At 39.0% G+C, this 25,787-nt stretch overlaps 1 protein-coding gene and 1 long non-coding RNA gene across 2 annotated transcripts; both read right to left on the bottom strand.

Annotated features, from left to right (window-relative positions):
* Positions 1–750: 750 nt before the first annotated feature.
* On the bottom strand, positions 751–4,476 carry cdx4 (caudal type homeobox 4). Its single transcript, XM_034093496.1, has 3 exons — positions 4,041–4,476; positions 2,597–2,742; positions 751–1,438 (listed from the first exon to the last, which is right to left on the bottom strand). The coding sequence occupies exons 1-3, from the start codon at positions 4,474–4,476 to the stop codon at positions 1,208–1,210; spliced, it is 813 nt and encodes a 270-aa protein (XP_033949387.1). The 3' UTR covers positions 751–1,207.
* Positions 4,477–12,848: 8,372 nt separating this feature from the next.
* LOC117454310 (uncharacterized) lies at positions 12,849–17,370 on the bottom strand. The gene is made up of 3 exons (XR_004552968.2): positions 17,160–17,370; positions 14,211–14,328; positions 12,849–13,589 (listed from the first exon to the last, which is right to left on the bottom strand). It is a non-coding gene; the product is annotated as an uncharacterized lncRNA (long non-coding RNA).
* Positions 17,371–25,787: the final 8,417 nt, after the last annotated feature.

Genomic DNA, 25,787 nt, shown 5'->3' with positions numbered 1-25,787 from the left:
AATGTAGGCTATGTTAAAGTGTTTTAGTCTATAATTAGATTTCAATTCCCTGTCATTGAATGCTAAATGAAAGTCCACCCACTGATGACATAATGCCTTTTTTTTTAAGGTGTTTTAGACATGTATATTATATTTAGAGTTAGATTTAATAAAACAGGTATGGCTTACCATTAACCACCATAATGTTGATTGCTTTATTCGTTTGTGGACACTTTTACTGTTTGGGGAAGTAACATGTGGGCCATTTTGCAGACTATGAACCAGCATTAAAGGTGTTTGGTAAAGAAGGGTAATTAGAAAGTCTGGTATTGCGCTTTACATTGGATTACACAGTCTATTCAGGCTTTGCATAATAGCCAAATAAAAAATAAATGCGTTGAGTTGACATATGCATTTGCTCACGGTTGTAAATACAGTTTTGGAAAGAGATAGCCAATTGTTGCAATTTTCTTTTGCACAATTACACCACATTTTCAAATAATAAATTACATCTTGCTTACAGCTATTTTGAGGCTTAACTTGTTCTGTATCTGAATTTGTAACTTGCAACAATATGAAGTGTAACCATAAGCCGATGGAGGAAAATGGCTTGCATGCTGTAGATCTGTAAAATACTAGGCTACTCAAGAAAAATGTAAAATAAAAAAACGTAATGCAATGTTTAAAAAAGTTAGCAATATTCAGAAATAATAGAAATGACAGGTGTACTGTAAAACAACATTTTATTTACATTTTGCCATGAAACGACCATTCTACCCGTATCATTAACAGCTGTTCCCTGCTTTACTAAAGCGGATAATATTGTGCTGAAAACGTGTAAATGATTTGTCAAGTCAAAGCCGTTTGCATGGCGAGCTACATACAATCCAGTTTAAAAACTTCATTATAATGTCCCTGAATTCTCATTTTATTCACATACACTTCTTCACATACAAAAAACGATATTTATATCTTATTAACTCACAAACAAATTTAAAGCTTTTAAGTTTGAAACACGTCGATTTTTTAGTTATTCTTTTAAATCCCCACGTTATTAGAACTATTCTATATTTTTAAAAAAAAGCAATATTTCAAGAGCCTCCAGTATTTCGTTGCTATAAATGAAATCTTTATCCACAGCTTGGTGCTTCAGGACGTGAGTTCAGATCCAAGTGTCCTGTCAGCGTGTCGGAGTGCTCAGTTTTGTTACATGGTCCGGAGTGAACTGTTACAGATTCACAGTCACTTGCTGTATATTCCTGATAGATGACATGTTCATTCCCGGAGGAGGGTACATAGAGTTGTGGATGTCAGAGGGACTGAGCGAGCCCGGCACCGGCAGAGGGCTCACTGATCCCGGGTCACTGTGCACAGACCCCCCGCTGCCGTCAGACTGACCCAGCTTCTTCTTGATCATTTTCCTCTCCTTGGCTCTGCGGTTCTGAAACCAGATTTTCACCTGAAAATAGGCGTAAAGATTTAGTTTACATTTTGGGCGTGGACAACTTCGTTTACTCTCCAAGAAATTCCAAAACCCATTAACAAATATTCAAAAAGAGCTAACGAAATACACAAATGGTTATTCCTGGTAAAAAAGTATTTATTTGTATAATGACTTAGAATAATGAACATTGAATAGACTATATATTTTAAGGTCAATTTTGTATGCAGAACTTAAAGGTAGGGTAGGTAAGAATGGATGAATAAATCGAAAAAAATCTGCCCCTTCCTTCAGACTTCCTTACAGATCCCCTCCTCCAACACACACGAACGCGCACATACCTATGAGGGCACGAGATAAGTTTGTGCACGAGATGGAAGGCAGGTAGGCCTTCCAATTATCTGCCGCGGGCCGAGGAAGATAATTGGACCTGCTTTTTACAGCCCCACGGCTTCCACAGATGAAATATTTGTATATATTTATTGTCAAAGCATTTAATGTATTCATTGCTATCGGGATGTTAAGAGCATTCAATGGAATATAACAAAAAGTGTTTCTGAAGTGAATTACATACCCTACCTTTAAAAGCAGAAAATACCAATAATGAAAAAAAAGCAGAAAATACCAATAATGAACTAATCAAAACATATATTAACTCGTTAAATATACATGCCATTTATTACGAATCCAAAATAAAGTAATAAAATACCAAATGACAGATGGATATGACATCTAAATATTGTAGCTACATATGCCTAGGCTATAATGAAAAGGCTTATATTTCACATTCCATTTGTCATTATTTTCTCTTAACATTCTTAAAAACTGTGAATTTCAAAAATAAAGATCAATACAATGTTGTAATTAAGGATTCGATTATATCATGAAATATGAAATAATTAGAAATATATGTTATATAACAAAAGACAATTTATCCGGCATTATGGTATCTTTAAATATATTCAAAGCAAATGTATTTTGGTCTAATAATGTAAATAAGGTATCCAATATGTTAATGATATAATATTGACTTTAGGCCTCACTTTTTAAGGTAAAAACAAGCCTAATGCTGTCCATTAATGCTCATACAGATTTCATACATGCCATTTACACATTTGAACAACAATTGCAGTAAAATAAAGCATGCAGATATATTTAATTCTGATATAAACATACCTGTCTTTCCGATAGACCGAGGTTGACAGCCAGCTCAGATTTCCTCCTGATGGTGATGTATCTGTTGAAATGAAACTCCTTCTCCAGCTCCAGCCTCTGATGGTCTGTGTAAACCACCCTGTATTTCTCCTTCGTTCTTGTTTTACCTGTAAAGGTGACCAAAACAAAACAGCGTTAACATTTTGTTGTTTTCCTTTTTTTTTAGCAGCCAGGCTGTTAAACTGGACGATTTACACAGAGGAGGCTGCATGCCAGGACCGGCCTATCTGCACATAGCATCTTTATTAGCTGCCTCTTAAATCCACATCTCTCTGCTTTCTCTTCAGATACGCAAATTGAGCCTTTTCATCTTGCTTTGATGACAACTGTAGTACAGTGCATTTCAAACCCCCAGCGATCAGATCTTCTGCTGACAAGTTAAAAAGAAACGCACTACACATGAGATAAGACAAACATCTGAAGCAACTTCACAAATAGTGCATTGGTGGATTTGTTTTACAGGCCTGTTAAAGCACTGTCAACTTTTGTATGTAAGCAAGTTAAACAAAATGGCTGACGATTTCAAATTCGAAAAAAAGATGATGGACATCTATATTCCCACAATAGACTATGGGCCAAATTCCTTTAATGGATTTAAATAAGCTGGTCTGTTTTATTCTAGGCCTTCAAAATGAACGAATATTCAATCTGTAATTCACGCCACTTTAAAGGCCTACAGTTTGTAGCTACTACTCCATGTTTCAGACGCAGGCTGTGAAAAAACGTCACTCTTTCCGGTAATATAACTCTTGGAGAGGAAGGGAGGTTGGTGCATATCAAAGTGAAGAGGTGTTAAAAGCAAAGGCCACCGCCTGGATATGACGGATAACACTCCAAACACCAAACAATGTGACAGGGAAGTCGACCTCACATCTCCAGGAATAATGACATTAACATCACAACTGGGCCTGGCGCCGATTCCTCACACCTTTTTATTTCCACCACAGAGCAGCAAACATGTTTTTATGAGTGAGCTGCTGGCATTTATACTTTTCAGAATTATTAGATATGGAAAATCTGTCTGCTGCGTGTCTCATGCAAATGCATTATTATATTGCATATTCAATCAAAACTTTAAATATTCTCATTCTGGGTATTCTGTTAAATTTAAGAAACCAGCATTAGGCAATTGTCAAAATACCAGGCTTTCCTGCCTTCCATTTCTGCCGAGTTTTTACGCATCGTCTCCTTTTGGCATTTCCTTCCAAATATAATCACTTTCGTTCAACTGATGCTTAGTTTTTGTTTTAAAGTAATACATTCGATAGGAAAATGTATTAAAAAAGACAAGGCAAAGTCAAACAACTCGAACAGAAACACAAAACTTGAGTGAGTAAAAGGTTACTGTTGCAAAAACCAAGACAATCGCATAAACCAAGTGTGGCACAATGTTACAATTACTGACCTGTAGATGATGATTGCGCAGTTTTACTCATCCACTGGAATGAATTGCGTCTTTCTCTATCAGGAGAAAGCTGTGCAACATTAACGTTTTCCGGCGGCGGCTGTAACACCGCAGATCCTGGAGGGTGCATGTGACTGTACTCGGATGAGCAGTAGGGAACTTGTACGGGAGAGGAGTTGTTCATGGGTGCAGGGATAGTATTAGGTGGTCCCAGGCTGTATGCACCCCAGTCTTCCCGTGGAGCTCCATAAGTGGCTCCCCAACTCCCCGCAGACTGTGGGTGCGTTTCCATGTTTGGCACATGATGGTATCCAGTAAAGTCTGGGTACTGAGGTGTAGAAACAAAGTTCTGTGGAGGCATATTGATGCTCGATCTTCTTACTGGCCCTTGGTGATACATGCCAGTTTCTTTATCCAAAATGTATCCCACATACATGATTTGTACAAAAAAGAATTAAATATGATCACAACAGCAACAGGGAAGATGCAACCGATTTCAAGGCAACATTGTAGCCCTGAAAACTGTTAAAAACAATCCGTCTGCTGTTTTTATAGTCCAAATGGGTTCCCAGTGTGAAATGCGACGTATAGTTCCAGTCTGTCTCTAGTCTCACATGATGTGTCTCTGTTGACAAGATGGTAAAGGTATTACTAAGGCCGGCCTGACGTCAGCCAACCCCTCAACTCTTGGCGATTTGCATTCAAATGAAAGTGACCGGTGCTGCTGGCTCAGCTGTCCCCTTGCGCCTGTCCTGTAGCGCGTCATCACCTGACAGTGGGCCTATCCCGAGCAGGAGCTCTGCACTCCGTGAATACATTAACACCACGGCCTATCAGCTGCACATGCTGCACAGACCCGCAATAAATCGAGGCAACACGTCCACAAACGCACCAAGCAAAAAAAGGCCTGTGCGTAATTGCGCACAGATTTATTTGTATTACATTGGAAGCATTCCTTTTTTCGAAAATATGGTGTCAGAGCCTGTTATATTATAACAGATGATATATACCACACGTGATTTTGCACGTTATGTCATAAAGTTGTATCTTTCTATATTAAAAAAACAACAAGTAGCCTATAATTGCTTATGCGTAAAAAACTCTTATTCAAACGTTTCCATCCACGCTTCACGCCCAAATCCCGTTTTTATTTGTTAAGAGATTCACTTGCAAACGAGGTGCAAAGTATGAGAGACCTTTTTCTTGAAGCAAGCCGGACCTTTCGTATTCCGTGTTCACACCTCAAGGTCGCACTTCACAGCTAATTCCGGTTACAAGGAAACTCCAACAACCCCCTCTGTGACAAACAGCGGCCTCGACACATCAGTCACCGCCGTCTCCTGAAGTTACAGTGAATTTATTTTTTACTGTGGATCGTGTCTAATACGTGTCAGGCGGCTCAGGGCATTAAGTTAAACATATAAAATACACTTTTGGACACAGTCACTCAGTTCCTTTGAAGTTTGTACATGCCACTTTCTCGCTGCAAGCATGCACTAAAAACTAAATTAATTCAGGTCACATTCAGTTTATGAAACCACAAAATCACTGAGCATTGTTCTGAAATGCAAAACATAAAACAAAATGCTTAATACAATGCTTTTTTTGTTGTTGAAATAACTCAATTTGAGGCCTTAGTCTAAGCTTTACTCTTGTGCACCTATTCATCATTATAGCCTGCTCACAACATTTAAGGAACAAACACTTCTTCTACTTCTTATTTCTTTATATGTTTATGATTTATTTGGCAGGTGTCTGATTTAGCAGAGCTGACCAATTGGCGTGTCTAAGTCATACATGCTGATGGTTGTCCCTGACATCCCTGGCAACTTTTTATTGACGACAAAATGTGGGAGAGACAGTCTATTCGATTTGCTCTGCCAGTCACAGTCTGATGTGTATGTGTGACTGTGAGTCAGCTGTCTGTTTAAAGACATATCAAGTATGACACAGTCTTTTTGAGAGGCTTTAACAGAGACTTTTTTACAATGAGCAATGTAAAGCTGCCACAATAACAACAAATAATGTGTCTCTCAGAGGAGCAACTAAAAGGAAACTACTTGTGTGCTCAACGTACAAGAGTTTCTTCTCAAGCCTCAGGGTGATGTATAACACTTTATGCACACAGATCTTTTGAACAATTGACCTGTTTTTCACATTCAGCATTATAAATCTTGAGCGTTTTTTTCTTCTTAAACGGCTCCCATTAAGGGGTTTCATGCATAGACTTTCACACTCACAGTGTGTGGCTTGTTCAGATTCATTGCTGCCCTCTTGTGGATGTATGTAGAACTACCGCTGTTGTCCTGATCGTTGTGATCAGTCTGATTGCATTAGTGGTGGAAACTAAATAACTAAATAAGTTTCTCACTAACTCACTTACATACTTACTAAATAAACGTACTCAAGTGCTGTACTTAAGTATACGTTTCAGATAATTGTACTTTAATTGAGTATTTCCCTCTTCTGCTACTTTATACTTCTACATAGCCTATACATTTGAGGCAAATATCAGATATCTTAATAACACCAAACATATTCAACAAATTAGGTTTACATTTTTTGTTTTAAAGTGTTACAAAGTTATTAGAATGGGCTGCTGCAATATTAAATTAATGTAGACATTAATGCATCAATAATTATTATCTAATAATGTATTTCTTACTTGTGAAATGGGAAAATCTGTATTTGAAGTATTTTGTGACATAACTCATTTGTTTGAAAAGTATTTCAAACGGTAGTATAACCTTTACTTAAATAAAACATCTGGGTACCTCTTCCATCACTGCTCACCACTAGAGGACGGTCACCACCAACACAAATATTTAAAGATTTCTACATAATGTACACCCCATTTAGATAACTACAGAAACTACATTCTGCATAACAAGTTACTGTGATGATAACATGTTAAATCCACATGCTGCAGTCTGACTGCTTCTAGGAAATATATTAAAACCACTCTCTAAAATTTCATTAGATTAAAGCCCTAACATTGTCATAATTTAAAGTATATTTGTTTATCCTCAGAGGCATTTCGAGTACACCTTTAATTTGACTTACAAGAAATGAAGCAACACATTGAAAGAGAACCATCTGACAGACCTATCTTGATTAAATATGAGAATGTGATTAGGAAATAGGAAACAGTCAACCTAATGAGTAATGAGAGGAAGTGTGATTATTCATAATATAATCACATGGCATTTAATTGTAGGATCCCAAACCACATGATTGCATGAACACAGCGGTGATTGAGAAACATAATGCTCCTGTATAAACATAGCTGCTGTCATGTTCCCGTGTTACTCAGATTCACATCTGTTCCCATTAATGACTACATCCGTTTTAGTCAAATGTTCAACAAGAAGAGACAGATTCAGAGTTACAGATACAATTACGCACAGCGGTGGTGGAAGAATTACTCAGATCTCCTGCTTTGGTTAAATAAGCAATTCCGTTTCATATAAAAGTTCTGCATTCCCTGTGCCATTTAATTTGTGTTTAACGGCCGCTGTATTCGTCTGCCTGTATTGTCTGTGTTTTATCTGTTGTAACTTTGTTCATGGTGCCCTTTTTGGTCAGGTAACTCATGAAAAAGAGATTTGAATCTCAATGAGACTCAGGAGTGTCAGGAAATGTAAATTATAATCTCAACAGCAAACTGGCTCGATCACATTTTATTTAGATTCTGGTGTGTAAGGTGCAATTCATATAAATTCTGATATTACAGACATGCCTTTTAATGTTAAAACCTTTCTTATCAGGGTGTAAAATGTGTTGTCTATATCAAATTGCATCCAAATTCAAACTAGAGAACGCTATTCCTGAAGAAATTGCTAGTGGGAATGCTTTATGCTGAAAAGCTGACGCTAAAGTGCTATGCTGAAATGTAATGTGTAGAACAAAGTGAAGAATTTAGATTGAAATGATACATGAACACTGGATGCTTGAATGTGTGATGAGAGAAGAAAATAAAGTAAAAAGGCTTGTAAAAGCAGCAGAATATTAGAACTGCAAACTTTTGAACTAACTTGATGGTGAATGATCTGTCGCCATACCAACGGCATTTAATGACATCCCATAATACGGCCGTTTGGAGCATTTTCACTGAAGTTATGAGAAAACCGTGTTTCATGGCGAGCATTGTGTTGCCATGGCAACAGCATTTGAAGAAATCTCAAAGCTGTCCCGTAGATGTCTTCACAGCTGGACTGTTAGCACACATGTGAAGTTTGAGCACTTTTTTATCATTTTCAAAGGAGATATAGCGACATCGTCTTTTATGGAGAGGAATGCGTTTCCATGGAAACGGCATATGATGAAACCCCGTAATTGACGTAGAGCTGTTGAGGGCTGGACCGTTAACCATTATCTGAAGTGTGGTGCTGTTTTGACCCTTTTCATAGGTGTTACGACAACATCGTGTTTTATGGCGAGGGATGCGTTTCCGTGGAAACGGCATATGGTGAGATGTCAGATTTGACGTAGAGCTGTTGAGACATGGAGAGGTGATATACAGGTGAATATTGTGGGATGACCGGACCGTGTCCATTGGAGCTACAGCGCCATCGTGTGTCATGGCGAGTGATGCGTTTCCATGGAAACGGCATATGATGACACCCCATAATTGACGTAGAGCTGTTGAGGACAGGACCATTAACCATCATCTGAAGTCTGCTGCTCTGAGCATGTCAGTTGGAGTTATGACATCATCGTGTTCCGTGACACAGGTGTTTATATTTGAGCCAACAACGTGTCCAGAGATCAAAGGTTTCCATGGTGATCAGTGAGAGGAGAGCATTTTCATTGTTCTGAATGAGAGATAAACCTCTTACATGTGAACGTTTTGTTGAAGAACCGTAACAGATATCGGCGAAATTTCAAAGCGTGAAGCATGTCAAGGAACTTGAGCATCTGAAGTGTACTTTTTGTGTACTTTCGGGTTAATAATGTGGCTTTTTGGCAGATTAACTAAAGGTGTGTGGCTGCTGTGGTGGGGAAAGATGAGGCTGAACTTACAATGGGGTTTAATGTTGAAAGTTGTTGTCACTTCATGCCCTCAATAGGCATTTTGTTTAATTATTTTTGCTTAATTTATTTTTATTTTTCAAGCTACGAGATGTTTTCCTACTTCCTAAAATTATGTCTCAGGATAGGGTTTGGGAATTATGGCAGGTTTAAAAGAAAATATGAAGGCAAAATTAAATCTGTCCTCCACTGTGACATCACGCACTCTAAAATCTGAAGAAAGCCTCTTTACCAAGGTCTGAACAATGTTTAACATCTCTAAAAGTACGAATCAGATTTAAAAGTGTTACACAAATAATGTCAGAAAGATGTGTAACATTTAAAGTTGGAATGAGGTTTCTGAGCAGTTGAAGTTGCATGAAGATTGTTTAAGTCTGAAGAGTTTCTCCATTGACTTCCATGTTAAAAATGTGATGAATTATGGGATGTATCTCTGGAATTATGAAAGTTATGAATGAGAAAAGTAATAGCCATCGATTCCCGACCGAGCTGAACGTTTTGATGTTTGAACGGAGTTTCTGCGATGTGGAATGTATTGTATGTAATGCAAAATAACCCGGCGGAATAATAAAGAATTTCGTGCGTAGCATAACAGATAGTTGGAATGCTGTATCAGCATTCCCACTAAATAATGTGGCAAATCAGGTTTGTGGTGCCTTAGTTTGGATGAAGCAGTCAATTCCCTCCATGAAAAAAACTGCATGTGTTCACTAGATGGCGCAATTGAGTTAGTTATGCACTATCTCAGGTTCTCTGATGAATGTGGAGAAAACAATTCATTACAGCTTGGAACCTGTGATGGATAGAAACAAAGTACATTTACTCAAGTACTGTACTTAAGTACACTTTTGAGGTACTTTTACTTTACCTGAGTATTCTCAGATTATGCTACTTTATACTTCTACTCTAGTACATTTTAGTAGCCAATATTGTACTTTTTACTCCACTACATGTATTTGACAGCTTTTGTTACTTGCTACTTTTTTCGGTTTAGAATAATAGATCATTCATAATAGAAATCAATTATTAAATACACTTTGGCATACATGTATAGGTTCAGATATCCAGCAGCAGTTTATAAAGTTATTCAAATTAGCTCTACAATTACCAGTTGGGATAAAACACATAAATATTCATAAAATTAACCCAGTAACTCAATAAATGTACAATTCTGAAATGGGACATTACGCATAAGGAGTACTTTTACTTTCGGTACTTTGAGTATACATTTTGCTGCCAATACTTTTGTACATTTACTTTTGTACAATTTTGAATGCAGGACTTTTACTTGTAACAAAGTACTTTTAAATTGTAGTATTACTACTTTTAGTTTAGTAACACATCTGAGTACTTCTTCCACCACTGCTTGGAACCGAAGGACAAAATACAGTATTCAGTCAATTGAGTAGAATGGATGGATGGAAGGACAGACAAAGCAACACATATATGCTAAGTGAGAGGGATAAATCCCATGAAACAAAATCAAATAAATGATTATGTGTCAAAAAAGTATGTCAAGTACGTGTTTGGCCAGCAGTTTCTTTGTCCTCAGAGTATGTAAGGATGCACAGATGTACAGCTTGATGTACAGTGGGGCAACAAAGTATTTAGTCAGCCACCAATTGTGCAAGTTCTCCCACTTAAAAAGATGAGAGAGGCCTGTAATTTTCATCCTAGGTACACTTCAACTATGAGAGACAGAATGGGGGGAAAGAATCCAGGAAATCACATTGTAGGATTTTTAATGAATTAATTGGTAAATTCCTCGGTAAAATAAGTATTTTGTCACCTACAAACAAACAAGATTTCTGGCTCTCACAGACCTGTAACTTCTTCTTTAAGAGCCTCCTCTGTCCTCCACTTGTTAACTGTATTAATGGCACTTGTTTGAACTCGTTATCAGTATAAAAGACACCTGTCCACAACCTCAAACAGTCACACTCCAAACTCCACTATGGCCAAGACCAAAGAGCTGTCAAAGGACACCAGAAACAAAATTGTAGACCTGCACCAGACTGGGAAGACTGAATCTGCAAAGGTAAGCAGTTTGGTGTGAAGAAATCAACTGTGGGAGCAATTATTAGAAAATGGAAGACATACAAGACCACTGATAATCTCCCTCGATCTGGGGCTCCACACAAGATCTCACCCCGTGGGGTCAAAATGATCACAAGAACGGTGAGCAAAAATCCCAGAACCACACGGGGGGACCTAGTCAATGACCTGCAGAGAGCTGGGACCAAAGTAACAAAGGCTACCATCAGTAACACACTACGCCGCCAGGGACTCAAATCCTGCAGTGCCAGACGTGTCCCCCTGCTTAAGCCAGTACATGTCCAGGCCTGTCTGATGATCCAGAAGAGGATTGGGAGAATGTCATATGGTCAGATGAAACCAAAATAGAACTTTTTGGTAAAAACTCAACTAGATGTGTTTGGAGGAGAAAGAATGCTGAGTTGCATCCAAAGAACACCATACCTACTGTGAAACTTGGGGGTGGAAACATCATGCTTTGGGGCTGTTTGTCTGCAAAGGGACCAGGACGACTGATCCGTGTAAAGGAAAGAATGAATGGGGCCATGTATCGTGAGATTTTGAGTGACAACCTCCTTCCCTCAGCAAGGGCATTGAAGATGAAACGTGGCTGGGTCTTTCAGCATGACAATGATCCCAAACACACCGCCCGGGCAACAAAGGAGTGGCTTCGTAAGAAGCATTTCAAGGTCCTAGAGTGGCCTAGCCAGTCTCCAGATCTCAACCCTATAGAAAATCTTTGGAGGGAGTTGAAAGTCCGTGTTGCCCAGCGACAGCCCCAAAACATCACTGCTCTAGAGGAGATCTGCAAGGAGGAATGGGCCAAAATACCAGCAACAGTGTGTGAAAACCTTGTGAAGACTTACAGAAAACGTTTGAACTCTGTCATTGCATATAGTGTATAGTGTATATAAGAAAGTATTGAGATGAACTTTTGTTATTGACCAAATACTTATTTTCCACCATAATTTGCAAATAAATTCTTTAAAAATCAGATGTGATTTTCTGGATTTTTTTTTTCTCATTTTGTCTCTCATAGTTGAGGTATACCTAGGATGATAAGTACAGGCCTCTCTTATCTTTTTAAGTGGGAGAATTCGCACAATTGGTGGCTGACTAAATACTTTTTTGCCCCACTGTATGTATAGCTTACAGAGTGCATTGCAAGAGATTGATAAGGTGACTGTGAGAGTATCCAGGATATGTTCCAGGGTCATTCTGGGTTTTCTGTTTCAGACTCAGCAACTGATGCAAGTTAAATGTGATCAAATATGCACTTCTGTTTAAATATCCATTACAAAAAATAAGGACCTCCTATCTGGTTGGTCTTAAAAGCTGCGGTTTAAAATGAATTAGGTCTCACCACAATGTCCATATTTCCATAAGTGTATAACTCATATATCCTTTGATTAGTCCTGGGCGGCCATTTGCATGTAACGCCTCTTTCCCCTCTTACAACCAACCAAACACATCCTCCTAAACCTGCCGCTCTATTTAAGCCTCAGATTAGCCTGCGTCTGCATCGCTAATGCTGCTGCTACTTCCACTTTTCTGTTGCTCGCCCACCAGCCCACCATCCACCTGTAGGCTCGGGGGCGATAGTTATTTAATTTAATTTCAATCTTTATTTCGAACAGATTAAAAAAATAACAAATAAAAAATAACAAATATGAAAAACAGAATACCGTATTGTTAAAATACAGTATTCATCTTAATAATAATAAAAAAATCACATGTGTCCGAAAGGGAGTAGGAGGAAGCAAATGCTTATTAATTCCCACCCCTTACTTGATCAATGATTGTCCTTTAAATCATTATGCAAGTTATTCCTACTTACATTTACATTTATACATACATATACAATAATTTCTCATCTTCAATCACCTCTCTTCATCCTCATAGTTTTCCAAAAAAGTGTGTCTGTACATCCTTTTAAACTGAATGATGCTTGTGCTTTGTTTTAGCTCCTGCTCTAAACCATTCCATAAAATCACCTCACAGATTGTTATACTCATACTTCTCAGAGTTCTTCTGACCTTGAGTTGTTTAAAATGTAGATTTCCTCTCAAATTATATCCACCCTCTCTGTCTATGAACAATGTTTTTAATTTCCTAGGAAGTAGATTATGTCTTGCTACATGATTTGTGCCGTTTTAAATTTAACCAGATCGGTAAACTTCAATATGTGTGACTTAAAAAATAATACATTATCTAATCATCACCCAATGGCCCGAGCCTAGACGCCAAACTCAAACTATATGCTGCTTCTAATAAACATATCAAAGAAACACATGAGTTGTCTGATAATGGATATCCATGTGTGTTTTTCTCACTAAAATTTCTTCTTGAAGTACAGATGAACTAAAGTCTGTTCTTTCCCTGAGCTCAGCAGAGTGAACACGGAGTGGATCAGTGACAGTCAGCCCAGGAATTCAGTTTGTTGCATAACTCCATTGATGTTTTTCAAGTGGCCACAGCGTTTCTCTGCAGGAAAGAGGTAAAACAGGACCATCTGTTACTATTTTTAGAGAATCTGACTGCATGGCTGACACCGAGACACGATCCTACGTTTGTCATCTTAAATGCAAAACACATGTGGGTTACAGCAAACACAAATCATGTACAAGTGTTTTAATTGATTGATTCAGGATAGGACAGAAATAGATGTTGGCGAGAATGTGAAAAATGTTTCTGTTTATGAGTTGTTTTATTTTGTTTTCAAGGGTGAAAGAACATCTTCTACGTCCTGGGGGCCGGCCTGTCAATGAACTCAACTTTAAAAAATGCCTTTGATATATTATTCAATAAAAATCAGAGAATTGGAATCATTTGATTCCCAGACCAAAAAATAAAAAAAAACAGATAAACTCAGGAGGTTTGCTTTTAGTTATAGACATGCCAGCAGCTCAGGCTAAACTGCGGCACAGCTGTGATTTGAGCTAAATGCTAACATTAGCATGCTATAATGCTCATAATGGGTTCACCAGAGACATTACAATTCATTTTGAGAGCAACATGAATGTGTGTGTCTACTTTCATGGCAATCTGTTCAGCCTATGCAATAGTTGTAGTGACGTTCACCAACATAAAACTGTGAATGTTTACCTCATGGTGGCGCCAGAGGAAAAGGTCAGGAGGTCACCGAAGTCCTCATCCTCTGGGAATCTAGGATTTCACAGCTATCCATCCAATAGTTGTTTAGATGTGTCAGTCTGGACCAAAGCTGTTACCCAGGTGACCGACAGATTTACAATGTTGTGTTACGTATTTCACAAGAGAGATAAGAAAAAAAGAACAAAAACATAGCTCTATTCATTTATTTGTCAAAAACATTGCAGGTTACAATAACATGATACAGATGTGATGCACATAGGTTTTCTAGCCAAGGTTAATTTACGACCCCCTGTCCCTGGTTGACACCGAAAAGAGAAAGCAAAAGAAATATCTGGGATCTTAAAGTCCTTCGTGAAGCCTGTGACGTTTGGTAACCTAAGCCACAAAATGCCACCGCAAACAGGAAGTTAAAATGTTATATTCTTAGACTCATCAAAATTAATTTCCAGTCACCAAAACACGAGATAAACCCAAAAAAACATGCATCTGAGCTCCGGAGTAACCCCACCATGTTCACATTAATTATGTCACTGTGAGCAGCGTTTTTCCCAGAACCCCCTGGTGCATTAATACTCCACATACTGCTCGTCCACCCCAGAGAGGTACACAATGGGGGCAAGAGTGAGCTGGTTTAACTGGACGCTTGCCTTTGATTGTGCATGGATGAAACAAATTGTGCAGGGTGCACATAGTTTGAGTTGTAGTTGCCTGGAAACTATCAGAAGTCAGATTAACGGGCAGCTTCTGATTTTACAAACAATATATATTATAGCAGGAGTGGCCCAGAAACTCTGTCTTATCTGGTATCTATAAATCTGGTCTCTGTTTGTCATCAGTAAACAAACAGGCACTGACAGAAGGGGAATACATGCTATGAATTAAGGAAAAATTGTGCAATATGTACAACTTTTTGATAGGCAGACTATACAAGCTTTCTGTTCTTGTAGAATGCATTTTCAAGATCCATTAGTTTAGGGTTCAAAGCTGTTTTTGCCTTGATAAAGGTTTTGTTGTTTGTTCTTTTAATTCAAATTAAAGTAGATTCTACACACAACATTATATTAACCTGTTGTTGTTTTCCCCCCTTTGAACTACAGTGGTGCTGAAGCCCGTTATAGAAGAGTCTTTATTTAGCTTTACGTGTTGTTTTGTTGTCCTCTGCTTGTGAAAGGTGCAATGATGTTAGGTAGTATCCGGCTCATTGTTTTGCATTGAGGTGAGAGGCGCGGATGTTGCTACCCTCCATTCACCTTCTTGGGTAGGGGTCTGGGAAAAACATTGTGCACCGTTTATATATAGAAGGGTTGTAGTGAATGATAGGATTTTAAGCTGCACAGATCAGATGGATCCTGGGTGGTTTTTTTGTGTCATTTTGTTCTGATTAATGAGGTGTTTGGCAGATCTGTTTGCTGTGGGAATAGGCTGTGGAAGTATTAAAGAAGGGTCAAAGTCAGACTGCAGTGGGTGTGGTATCTGATACGATCAGAACATTTCTGATTATTATGTAATATGTTTGCTTTCCGTAATTATATACTTGGACAGAATGATTAGATCCTGAGGAGGGGGTTCCTCATCTCTGTTTTCTGAGGTGTGCTCCTTTTTCTTTCTGTTAAAGTTTATTTTTCCAACAAAAATGTTTTCCTGGTTTGGAAACCATTTCATATTCTCAGATCTCAGATGTGCTGCCATCCATTCTGCCATCGGCCTCTATTCATTTATATTTCCTTATCTCTCCTTCCAATGAATTGAATTCATTATTACGGGGGGTTTTACTTATTCGCTTGTATTGTTATAATGAATTACTTCAACTTATAATTATTACAAATGCCATACATTATGTCAAAAAAAAAAATGCTATCGAGACCCTAAAGAGAGATGCAGACTGTAAAGCCCCCTGTAGTAAATGTGTGAAATTGGAGTTGTGGCCTATATTAATAACAACTGACTTCACTTTGGACTTAATATAAGGTTGCAGTTAGAGCCAAAACGCCTCGACTAATATCCTGCTCTGGTGACAGATTTACGGTCCCACAGGTTATATTAGTAATACTTCTGATCACAGAACAATAAAGAGAAGTTATCAAGGTCATGGCACTGACATTGTGTTGCTCAATAGTGTGTAATATCCTTTCTTGTAACTTGTTTATTGCAAAGACACAATAAGAGTATAGTTTGTTCAATAATACTCTTGTAAGTAAATACGATTCATGAGTCTGAGTAAGACAAGTTGAGTTGACATCTTCCAAAGTATCACTCTTTAAGTATGTTTAAAAAATGTGAATTGTGAACTGAACTTGAATCTGCATAAGTAACCTTTCCTTGTACTTATATCCTTTTGATTAATACAAACAATTATGGCTTTCTTCGCCAAAACATTTTTTAGTTGACTAAAACTCCTAAGCATTTTCACCAACTAATCAATCAGTTGACTTAATCATAAGATCTGTGTCTCCAATAATGGAAAAGCACCACTTAAGATTTTGTATTACCGGTGATGTCCTTCTTGCTTCTTGGAAAATCAGCACGAAAAAAATGACTAACTGACTAAAGACCGCTTAGAAGAAGATGAACCTTTATTAATCCCACTAGGGCGAAATTCTGTTTTTCACTGGCTTGTATTTTTTATACAGTTGACTAATACCATACATACACCACTCCACTAATTGACTAAAGGGGGCAACAAAGAAGTTTAATAAACAGCGGCAGTGTTGCCCCTGGGCGGAGTGGCCCCTCAGAAGAGGATAAGGGCAGCCCTCTTACGGATGCTTGTATGGAAAAACACTGCGTAGATGCAGATTCTCAAATCTGACAGTCAAGAACACCCCACCCCCCCCCCTTCAACATCCTTCCCTTGTTTGTTTGTTTGTTTGTTTGTTAGTCATATTCTGGAAACAGTACGAGGTTGTTGATAATGTTTCTGGTGTAATGTTGTGCTCCTACCTTACAGTCAACAGTAGTAATTCCTGTCAGGACAAGTGGAGACAGTCGGACAGTGTGCTCCCATCGGACACACCCAGTGCCGGTAACCCTGCGCCCTGCACCCCCACAGGAAGCCCCGTGTGTGGCGTCCTCCGGTCCTGACGAGGATGATTAAGAGTTCCTTCCTTTCCGTTTCGGAGGTGCATTGTCCTGCTGAGCAGACAGGCTGCCGACATCTTGTCCTGCAGAAGGAAGTGAGTCTCTCAGTACAAGGAGCAGCAAGGACCAATTGCACACCTCTTTATTAAGGTTTAATCATTCATTTGGGATTAATAAAGTCTTATTTTGATGCTGTGAATCAACTTGGTTGGATTTAAAAATAGTCCAAAGCCCCCGGTCCTGTTTGTTTGTGCCAGTGGTTCCCAACAGGGTGGGATCCTTTTAGGGGAGAGGCAGGAGAAATGTGAAGGGTCATGAGAAATGTTTCTGCAAGATTTTATTTTGAAACTTTTATTTGAAGCCTTTATTAGTAGTGAACTATTGGATCAGTTTACTACATAAAGCCTCTTGAAAATATCTAAATGAAGCGGATCATTCAATTCAATAATGTTTCTGTTATTCAGAAACATTGCACAATTCTGTGAGACTTTCAGTTAAATTGTAGTAGTTTTTAGCATTACCTTTGATTAAAAAGACAGTTCACCCCAAAAATACCTGCAGTGATATTTATTTATCTCGATTTTTGTGGTGTGAGTTGCAGAGTGTTGAATATATATTAGCTGGTTGTTAAATTATTAACAACTTGTATTATCTACTTTTCCAATTCAAACACTACAGGTCTGGTGCCATCTAGTTCCATTGTATTTAAGAGGCAGACATGATATGCATGATATTTCTAATACTGGCAGCTCAAACCAACACAATCAACATTAATAAATAGCATAACATGAGAGGCAAACGTTTATAGAGTGGCGAAGTCCCTCCCTTTTCAGTGGATCTCCATGGGACCTTATCATGCAAAATGCACCTTTGTACGTCTTTTATACATGAATATGTGTCCCCGGTGTTCCAGGGAACTCACCAAGTGTCAGAAAACACAACCCTCTCTATTTTCCTCCTTCGCCAAATCTCTAAAAAAGGGGCTGCAACGGATCTGAAAAAAACGGATCCAGATTTCAATACTTTTCTACGTCACAGAAAATTCCTCGGCTTATTGGTCAACTCTCCACCTATCAGGGGAATGAGCCACGGCCACGTGCATTGCCAAACCTCTCATTCGCATATAGGCTATCGGCAGGCTAAATCAACCCACATCTGTGTTTTTGCCTGCTCTTGCCAGGATGTCTAAGATAGTTAAACGTTGTGCTGTTGTTGGCTGCAAGACTCGGGACAGGGGACTGCATGCAATGCCATCAGTGGAAAAAGAAATGAATCTGTGGCTAGACTTCATGTACAAGGGACATGTGCCAGAAGACCACGGCAGATTTCTGTTTGTGTGTTCCAAACATTTTACGACGGACATGTTTATGAACTTGTCTCAAGTCAACACGGATATGCCTCCAAAGTAATGCTAAACCCGGGATCAATACCAACCATCCGGGACCAGGCCAGTGAGGACACATCCAATTTTGAAGCTGTACGTTTTTATTTAGCGGTGTTTTTCCTGATAAAGCTATCTCTAGCTTGTAGCATGTAGCTTCGCCGTATCAATGTCGCCTCAAACCCAAATAGTAATCGGTTAGGTGTTTATATATTTTTGTAGCATTTTATTTTGTACGCTCCGCAGTCTTTGCTTTGTCATTTGAATTATCAGGCATTTGCTAACATGTTCAGACATACTGCCGTAATGGCGATCTGTGTGAAGGCTGTAAAGCCACGCCCTAGGCGATAACACAAGTATTTATTCTCCTATTTATTAGTATGTTGTATCCTCTACAATCATATTGAGTAAGTTATAATAACAAACGTAATTCTGTAGGCAAGTGCCGTTTTTTCCAGCGTTATATGTAAACGCTTTTGTGATTGTAGTCTGTTAGAACGATCAGATATCATCGATCTGTAAGCTACGCTACGCTAATGAGACATGCCGTGTTTTGCAGCGTTATATGTAAAAGCTTTTGTGTGTTTACTTGTTTGCGCACATGAATATAAATGGGGGTGTGTTAGGATACAACACTGTATGTATGCGAGGGGACACACACACCACGAGTAAAACTGAGCTAAAGCCCCGTTGGTCTGTTGTTGTTGACAAGGCCTTACCTCTAGCAACAGGCTAATTAGTGGCTAGCACTCATTACAGTCAGTCTACTGAGCTCAGCCCCTCTCCAACACATCACCTGCATTGAGTCAGAAACACAGCATGCACGTTACGGTTCAAAACTAACTCAGATTGGAAAAGGCTAAGCAAAGAGCTTTGCTAAATAGAGAGCTTTGCTAAATAGAGTTTTGCTAAATAAAGAGTTTTAGCCCCATCTTTTGGGATTTCAGACTATATTTATCCAAATAGTATTTTCTCATCCTGAATACTAAGTTGAGATGATTTTGTTCTAACTATGTGTTCTTCTTTACAGGCCAGCACCTCACATACTTACTAATTAGCAGTGTTGGGACTAACGCGTTACAAAGTAACGCGTTACTGTAACGCCGTTATTTTTGGCAGTAACTAGTACTCTAACGCATTACTTTTTAAATTCAGTAACTCAGTTACCGTTACTACATGGTGCGTTACTCCGTTACTTTTTTTATATAGTCAACAGCCAGGTGAACAGAGATGAGAACTGTACTTAAGTACAGTACTTGAGTAAATGTACTTAAATACGTCCTGTGTCACATGCGGAGACGGGCTGTGGGCGTGTTTGTGTTGTTTACTAACAAGACTATCATGGCGGCGGCGGAGCTCAAGTCTAGTTTCTCCACCTGGAGATATTCTCACTATTTCACTTTTGTCGAGCACAAAGAAAATAACGTTTTAGTTAAATGTAAGTTGTGTCCTGGCGGGTCAAAGAGCCTATCTACTGCCCAAACCAGTCATTCAAATCTCTTAAAACATCTGCAGAAACAACATGCTGGGACGAAGCTAGTAGCTAAGACCACAGAGACTCAGCCGACGCCACTCCACCTCCACCTGCACCTCAGCAACAGCGGCTGGACTTTAAGGGACTGCTAGCCAGGGGAAAGTCGATAAAGCCGTTGCACGGTATGTTGTAGAACACATGCAGGCTATTGCTACAGTGGAGTCACCCGCTTTCAGGGAGCTAGTTAGCATGATAGCATGTCCGGGCGGCACACGGCATATGGGACGGAACACTTGAGAAAGAATATACAAAAATGTAAAGCCAGCTAATATCGATGCTATCCAGATTGCATATAGTGCATGTCAAGTTGATCAACAGATTGTATTATTCTCCAATGCAATAACAGTACTGAAATGAAGGCTATAAGGGCATTAATATAATGGGAGCCCTTTTTTAAGTAACTAAAACGTTACTTTTCACAGTAACGCATTACTTTTTGGTGTAAGTAATCAGTAAAGTAACTGAGTTACTTTTGAAATGAAGTAACTAGTAATGGTAACTAGTTACTGGTTTTCAGTAACTAGCACAACACTGCTAATTAGTGACAATTTGTACATCCTTTGCTATTATTTACATTTTTTTTTTATCATGGCGGAAATGAAAGACTGTACCTGGCAGCCCTGCACTACAATGAAAATGCTGAGCGTGCACAAGCCACTTCATCCACTGGAAACCCTCTGTATAAACTGCAGTTCCCAAAGGCCAGGAAGGGAGAATGCAGAGCAAAACCAGTAAAGACTGACCCCACATTCCGTAAGTGTTTAAAATATTTATTATACAACTATTTACAAATATAAAATTAGAAAGAAGTTTCAGTTTTTTACATGCATATACTAATCTAAACCACATTTTTTGTTGTGCTTTTTTTACCATTGCACAGCCCTACGTGGCCAACTTGATGGACCTCATCTTTGACCAAGTCTTTGTGGACCCTGCACCATTATGAGCGACCTGACAGGGAGGAGGTCATCGCCGGGTATGCTACACGGTTCAATTTGGCTGCTGTCGGAACCCAACATCGACATTTCACGGATCAGGAAACTCCTTGCGTATCCTGAGGACAACGCAGGCCGGAATCACCACTCTGATCCTGCGTCCAAGGAAGCCCCAGCACCAGCTCACAAAGCTTCTGTAAAAATATTTAGTGTCATTTATACAAAATACAAGTAGGCTACATTTAGTTTTTTTTTATGGTTTTTTTTTTTAACCGTTGATTTTGACAATAAAGTTCCAAGTTGATATCAAAATGTGTTGTGATTATTCATGTTTGGATGGGTAAAGAATATTCTGATTTCAAAAGCATAAGGTTGTGTGTGTGGGGACCTTTTTGTCGTACACATGGGTGTGTTATGCCATTGCTGTGTAGTATATAATATAATAGTACATGTACAATGACAGAATGAAAGATTGCATAAAGCCATATACACCAGTATTTATTTCCATGAACAATATTAACATTCGTTTTACAATTTCAGTCAAAAAAAAAAAAACACTCACTGCTCTATTTGTCTCAACTGTAGTCCACCATGTTCAGCTCTGTAAATATTCAACGCATTTTGCAGGGAGAACACATTTAGGCACACAGGCTCCAATCCAGGATGGTCCACCATACAGGTGACAGAGTCCTCAAGTTACTGCGTCCGTCTTGACACATTGTGATAAACATATATTGAATGACATGTGAAAAATGTATTTAAACAGACAACTTAGTAAAGCTGTCAAAAATGTTACCTGTGGGATCTCCATGCAGCACACATTCTCCGTTCAGAAGGCATCGTGGCGCAATTTGCACAAAGTCAATAACTGAGCTTTTAAAAAACACATGAAACTACACACATTGCTGACAACTGAGGTGTTGTTGGAGTTATACTTTTTATCATCCTAAGTTATTCAACTTTCCAACGGTTGTGGCACGATGTTGGAAGAAAAGGACTGTAAACTATTAATAAACGCAATGAGGCCATTGTATATATGCTGACAATATGAATGTCTCCCTTTATAAATATATATCGCTGTTTTTGCGTTTACAAACTGTACACATTGCATTATTGCTAATTAGCCAAAATATGAACGGAATAAGGAGTAAGCATCATAACAGAGTAAAATAAATAGGGACAACAGCTTGTCAGCTAACCATTCAGAAACGTCCTGCTGCAACCGAGATTTTTGCACCTCCACCAAAACCTCCGCTGCTTCAGGGTCAGTTTCTGGATCAAATTGATAATATGCTTGGACACATGCATTGCTCTGAGATGACATGTTTATTCCACACTCGTAATCACAGCAAGCATGGTAACGTGACTCTCGTCGGCTCATGCCTGCTCTTCTGCAGGGGGGCGTGCTCAGAATTGTCAAAGACGGGCTTGGAATAGAGCGAAAATGAGCGAAACGAGGCATGTCTAAAAAATGATCTGTTTGGTATTTTGAAAAATAAAATGTATAAATATACCTTATATATGTATGGTTATACACTATATCATTTAAATATAGCATGATAGGTCTCCTTTAAGTCAATGGAGAGAGAAACATTATCTTTCGATCCCGTTTGAATTGTGCCACGAATTCCACATATGATGTTTGTCAATTTAAAAGATAATTTTGCAAGTAAAAAAAAAAAAATGTGTCGTAAAACTGTGAAGTAACACATTTGTTTGTGTGAAACGCTCAATGAACTACATCTCTGGTCTCGCAGAACAACCTATGAGAACAACACACGTCACCAAGATGGCCGTCACTACTGTCTTGTCAACAAAAACGATTGACTACACTCACTATCACCACAATGAAACACGTCCAGAAGAATGTCATGCAAAGCTGCCTGCCTGCCTTCCTTTGATTCTCTCTGAACTGCCTGGTCTTTCTAATGTTTAATGTCAACCATTTGTGCAGATAGCAGGAAGTAGAAAAGATCAGCGTTAGCATTTCTCCCCCGGACTTAAATTGTGTATTATAGAATGATCACACCGGTGACAGTACTCTTCAAAGGGTTCACGAAATATGACTACTGCTCTTACTGTTTAACATTTTGGGTTACTTAATGTTACTTCATATTAAGGCTAATAAAAATGACACGGCTGTAATGCTAACTAACGTGCTAGCTACTACTAGTGATGTTACGTATTGCGCCGAGGCTTCGGAGAGTGTGTCGAGTAATCCCCGAAGCTTTTTGTGAAGCTGGGCCCTTTCTCATTTCATCAAATCCCCCTCCTCCACTCCTCGGTCCTCCGGTAGTGACCCGGAAATGAATTTCAGCGCGCCATGTTGAAGGACATCTCATTTCTCTAAATGCACTTCGAGGACCGAGCATCGAGGAGGCTTTCTGTTGGAGCTCTAACCGAGGATACACTGATGGGTCCTCCACGGTCCTCCACGGCTCCTTCGTGGATGCATTTCCGGCAACAGAGATGTTTCAAAGAGGCGTGACGCACGGCCGGACTTATCTCAGCCAATGACAGCTCTGCATGCATCCCCTGGATATTATTTTATTAACTGCTTTCATCGCGACGCGATGTTTCCAGAGAGAACAGCTGTGAGGTCCGTGCAGAAAGCAGAGCAGTGTGTATAATATATATCACTCAGTATAACAGGCCTACTCTCTTTATTTGATGTAGTTTATATCTACAAACAAAGAGTCCATATTTTTCTAAAACCATTTCGTGCTTCACATAATAAAATACACAACGGCTGTTAGGCTGTTCGCTGTAGGTGCGTGTGTGTGGTACAGTGTGTGCGTAGATGCAGCGGACAGACAGGTCTCAGTTGGTTTGGTGTCCTCTGCTTACTTTTAATAGGCCTACTGTTGTAAATACAACTTTTGGCCCGTAATTTATTTTCCTCATTGTAGCGACCACCTAGTGTCAGCAGAAAGTATTAAAATAATGATTACAACAAAATGCAAAAAATAAATTAAAAAATATATAAAATATATTTTAAGATCATGTTTAATCATCTGATTCGTCTGTACATTGCTGTTTTAGTATGTGTTCTTCTAATTAGTGTCTACAGTGTGTGCCTTGAGCTGTTTAGAGCCATGTGGGACAAAACCTGATCCTGCCCCTCCCTCTGACTGTCTAAGTCAGGGGTGTCAAACTCAATTTCATCGAGGGCCACATTCGCATAAAGGTTGAACTCAAAGGGCCGGTTGTAACCATATAAATATATAATATAAATATAAAATAATGTATTACATTATTGCCTCTGAATTGGATTATTATCGGATAGGATAATAACTTAGTAACTAACTCTGTCTGAAAGCAGAAGTCCAGGGTAAATAATTGCAAGTCTCTTCAGTGCGCATGTCACAAAACAAGATGCATTGTGGGACATGTAGTTTGTGGGCAACCTGCTTCTGTAAAGTGGCATGTAACCGTATAATAAACGTATTATAATCTTTGCAAGCTCTTGCGGGGCCACATGAAATGAAGTCGCGGGCCGGATGTGGCCCCCGGGCCTTGAGTTTGACACCCCTGGTCTAAGTGAACGGTGACTGCAAAAACTACACTGCGCATGCTCAGAGTATTTTCCTATTTAATGTGTGTGGCAAAAAATAATGACCATAGGGGCAAAATGCTGCCATCCCCACCATACGTCATCTCACATAATTCAGAGCTGATTGGCTGTAAGTACGTGTGCCGCGAAAAGTGTGGTGTGTGAAGAGGAGGAGAGAGAGCTGCAGTGAGGCGTCCTAAAACCAGGAAGTAAGCTGTGCATGGCTTCCCTCCACAAAAAAGCAACGAGATTTCTCCATAGGATTTTAGAAAATAGCTCAAAATAAGATCTGTGGGAAACGCAGTGGCGTTTCTATATGTACAAAAGTGGTGGGGCACAAACAACTCAGATGTCTATATATAAGCTTCTGCAGAGAGGTTCATGGCTGGTGAGGCACTGGCACTGACTCTTCAGGTCTACAAATATATTAAATCAAAATATAATATTATTTTCAAAAGCTTTTTTTGTCTGATGCTTCAATTACTTTTAAACAGACAGTTCAACAGAAGGATACCCAAACAATTTTTATTTTATCATTTAAATATTGAATTGTTCTCTCTTAGTAAGATCCCATTTTCAATAAAATTGCAGTCTTACCTTGACTTGAAGATGAAGTCTATTTGCCTATCCTTCTGGACAAAAATCTCTATTACTTTTTTGTAAAATTCCTCCTTATCTTCTTGTAGTTTAAAAAGTCTATCATAAATCTAATCTAATCAATAGATTTTTGATTCGAAAATGATAAAGGTAGACATGTGGATATTATCCGGCTGAACAAAACGTACATTTATCTAACAGCTACATTTCCCACAGATCTTATTTTGAGCTATTTTCTAAAATCCTATGGAGAAATCTCGTTGCTTTTCTGTGGAGGGAAGCCATGCGCAGCTTACTTCCTGGTTTTAGGAAGCGTCACTGCAGCTCTCTCTCCTCCTCTTCACACACCACACTTTTCGCGGCACACGCACTTACAGCCAATCAGCTCTGAATTATGTGAGATGACGTATGGTGGGGATGGCAGCACTTTGCCCATATGGTCATTATTTTTTGCCACACACATTAAATAGGAAAATACTCTGAGCATGCG

This window comes from Pseudochaenichthys georgianus, chromosome 10 (assembly GCF_902827115.2).
Source record: "Pseudochaenichthys georgianus chromosome 10, fPseGeo1.2, whole genome shotgun sequence".
NCBI classification, from domain to species: Eukaryota; Metazoa; Chordata; class Actinopteri; order Perciformes; family Channichthyidae; genus Pseudochaenichthys; species Pseudochaenichthys georgianus.
This window is presented reverse-complemented; position numbering and strand designations above follow the sequence as displayed.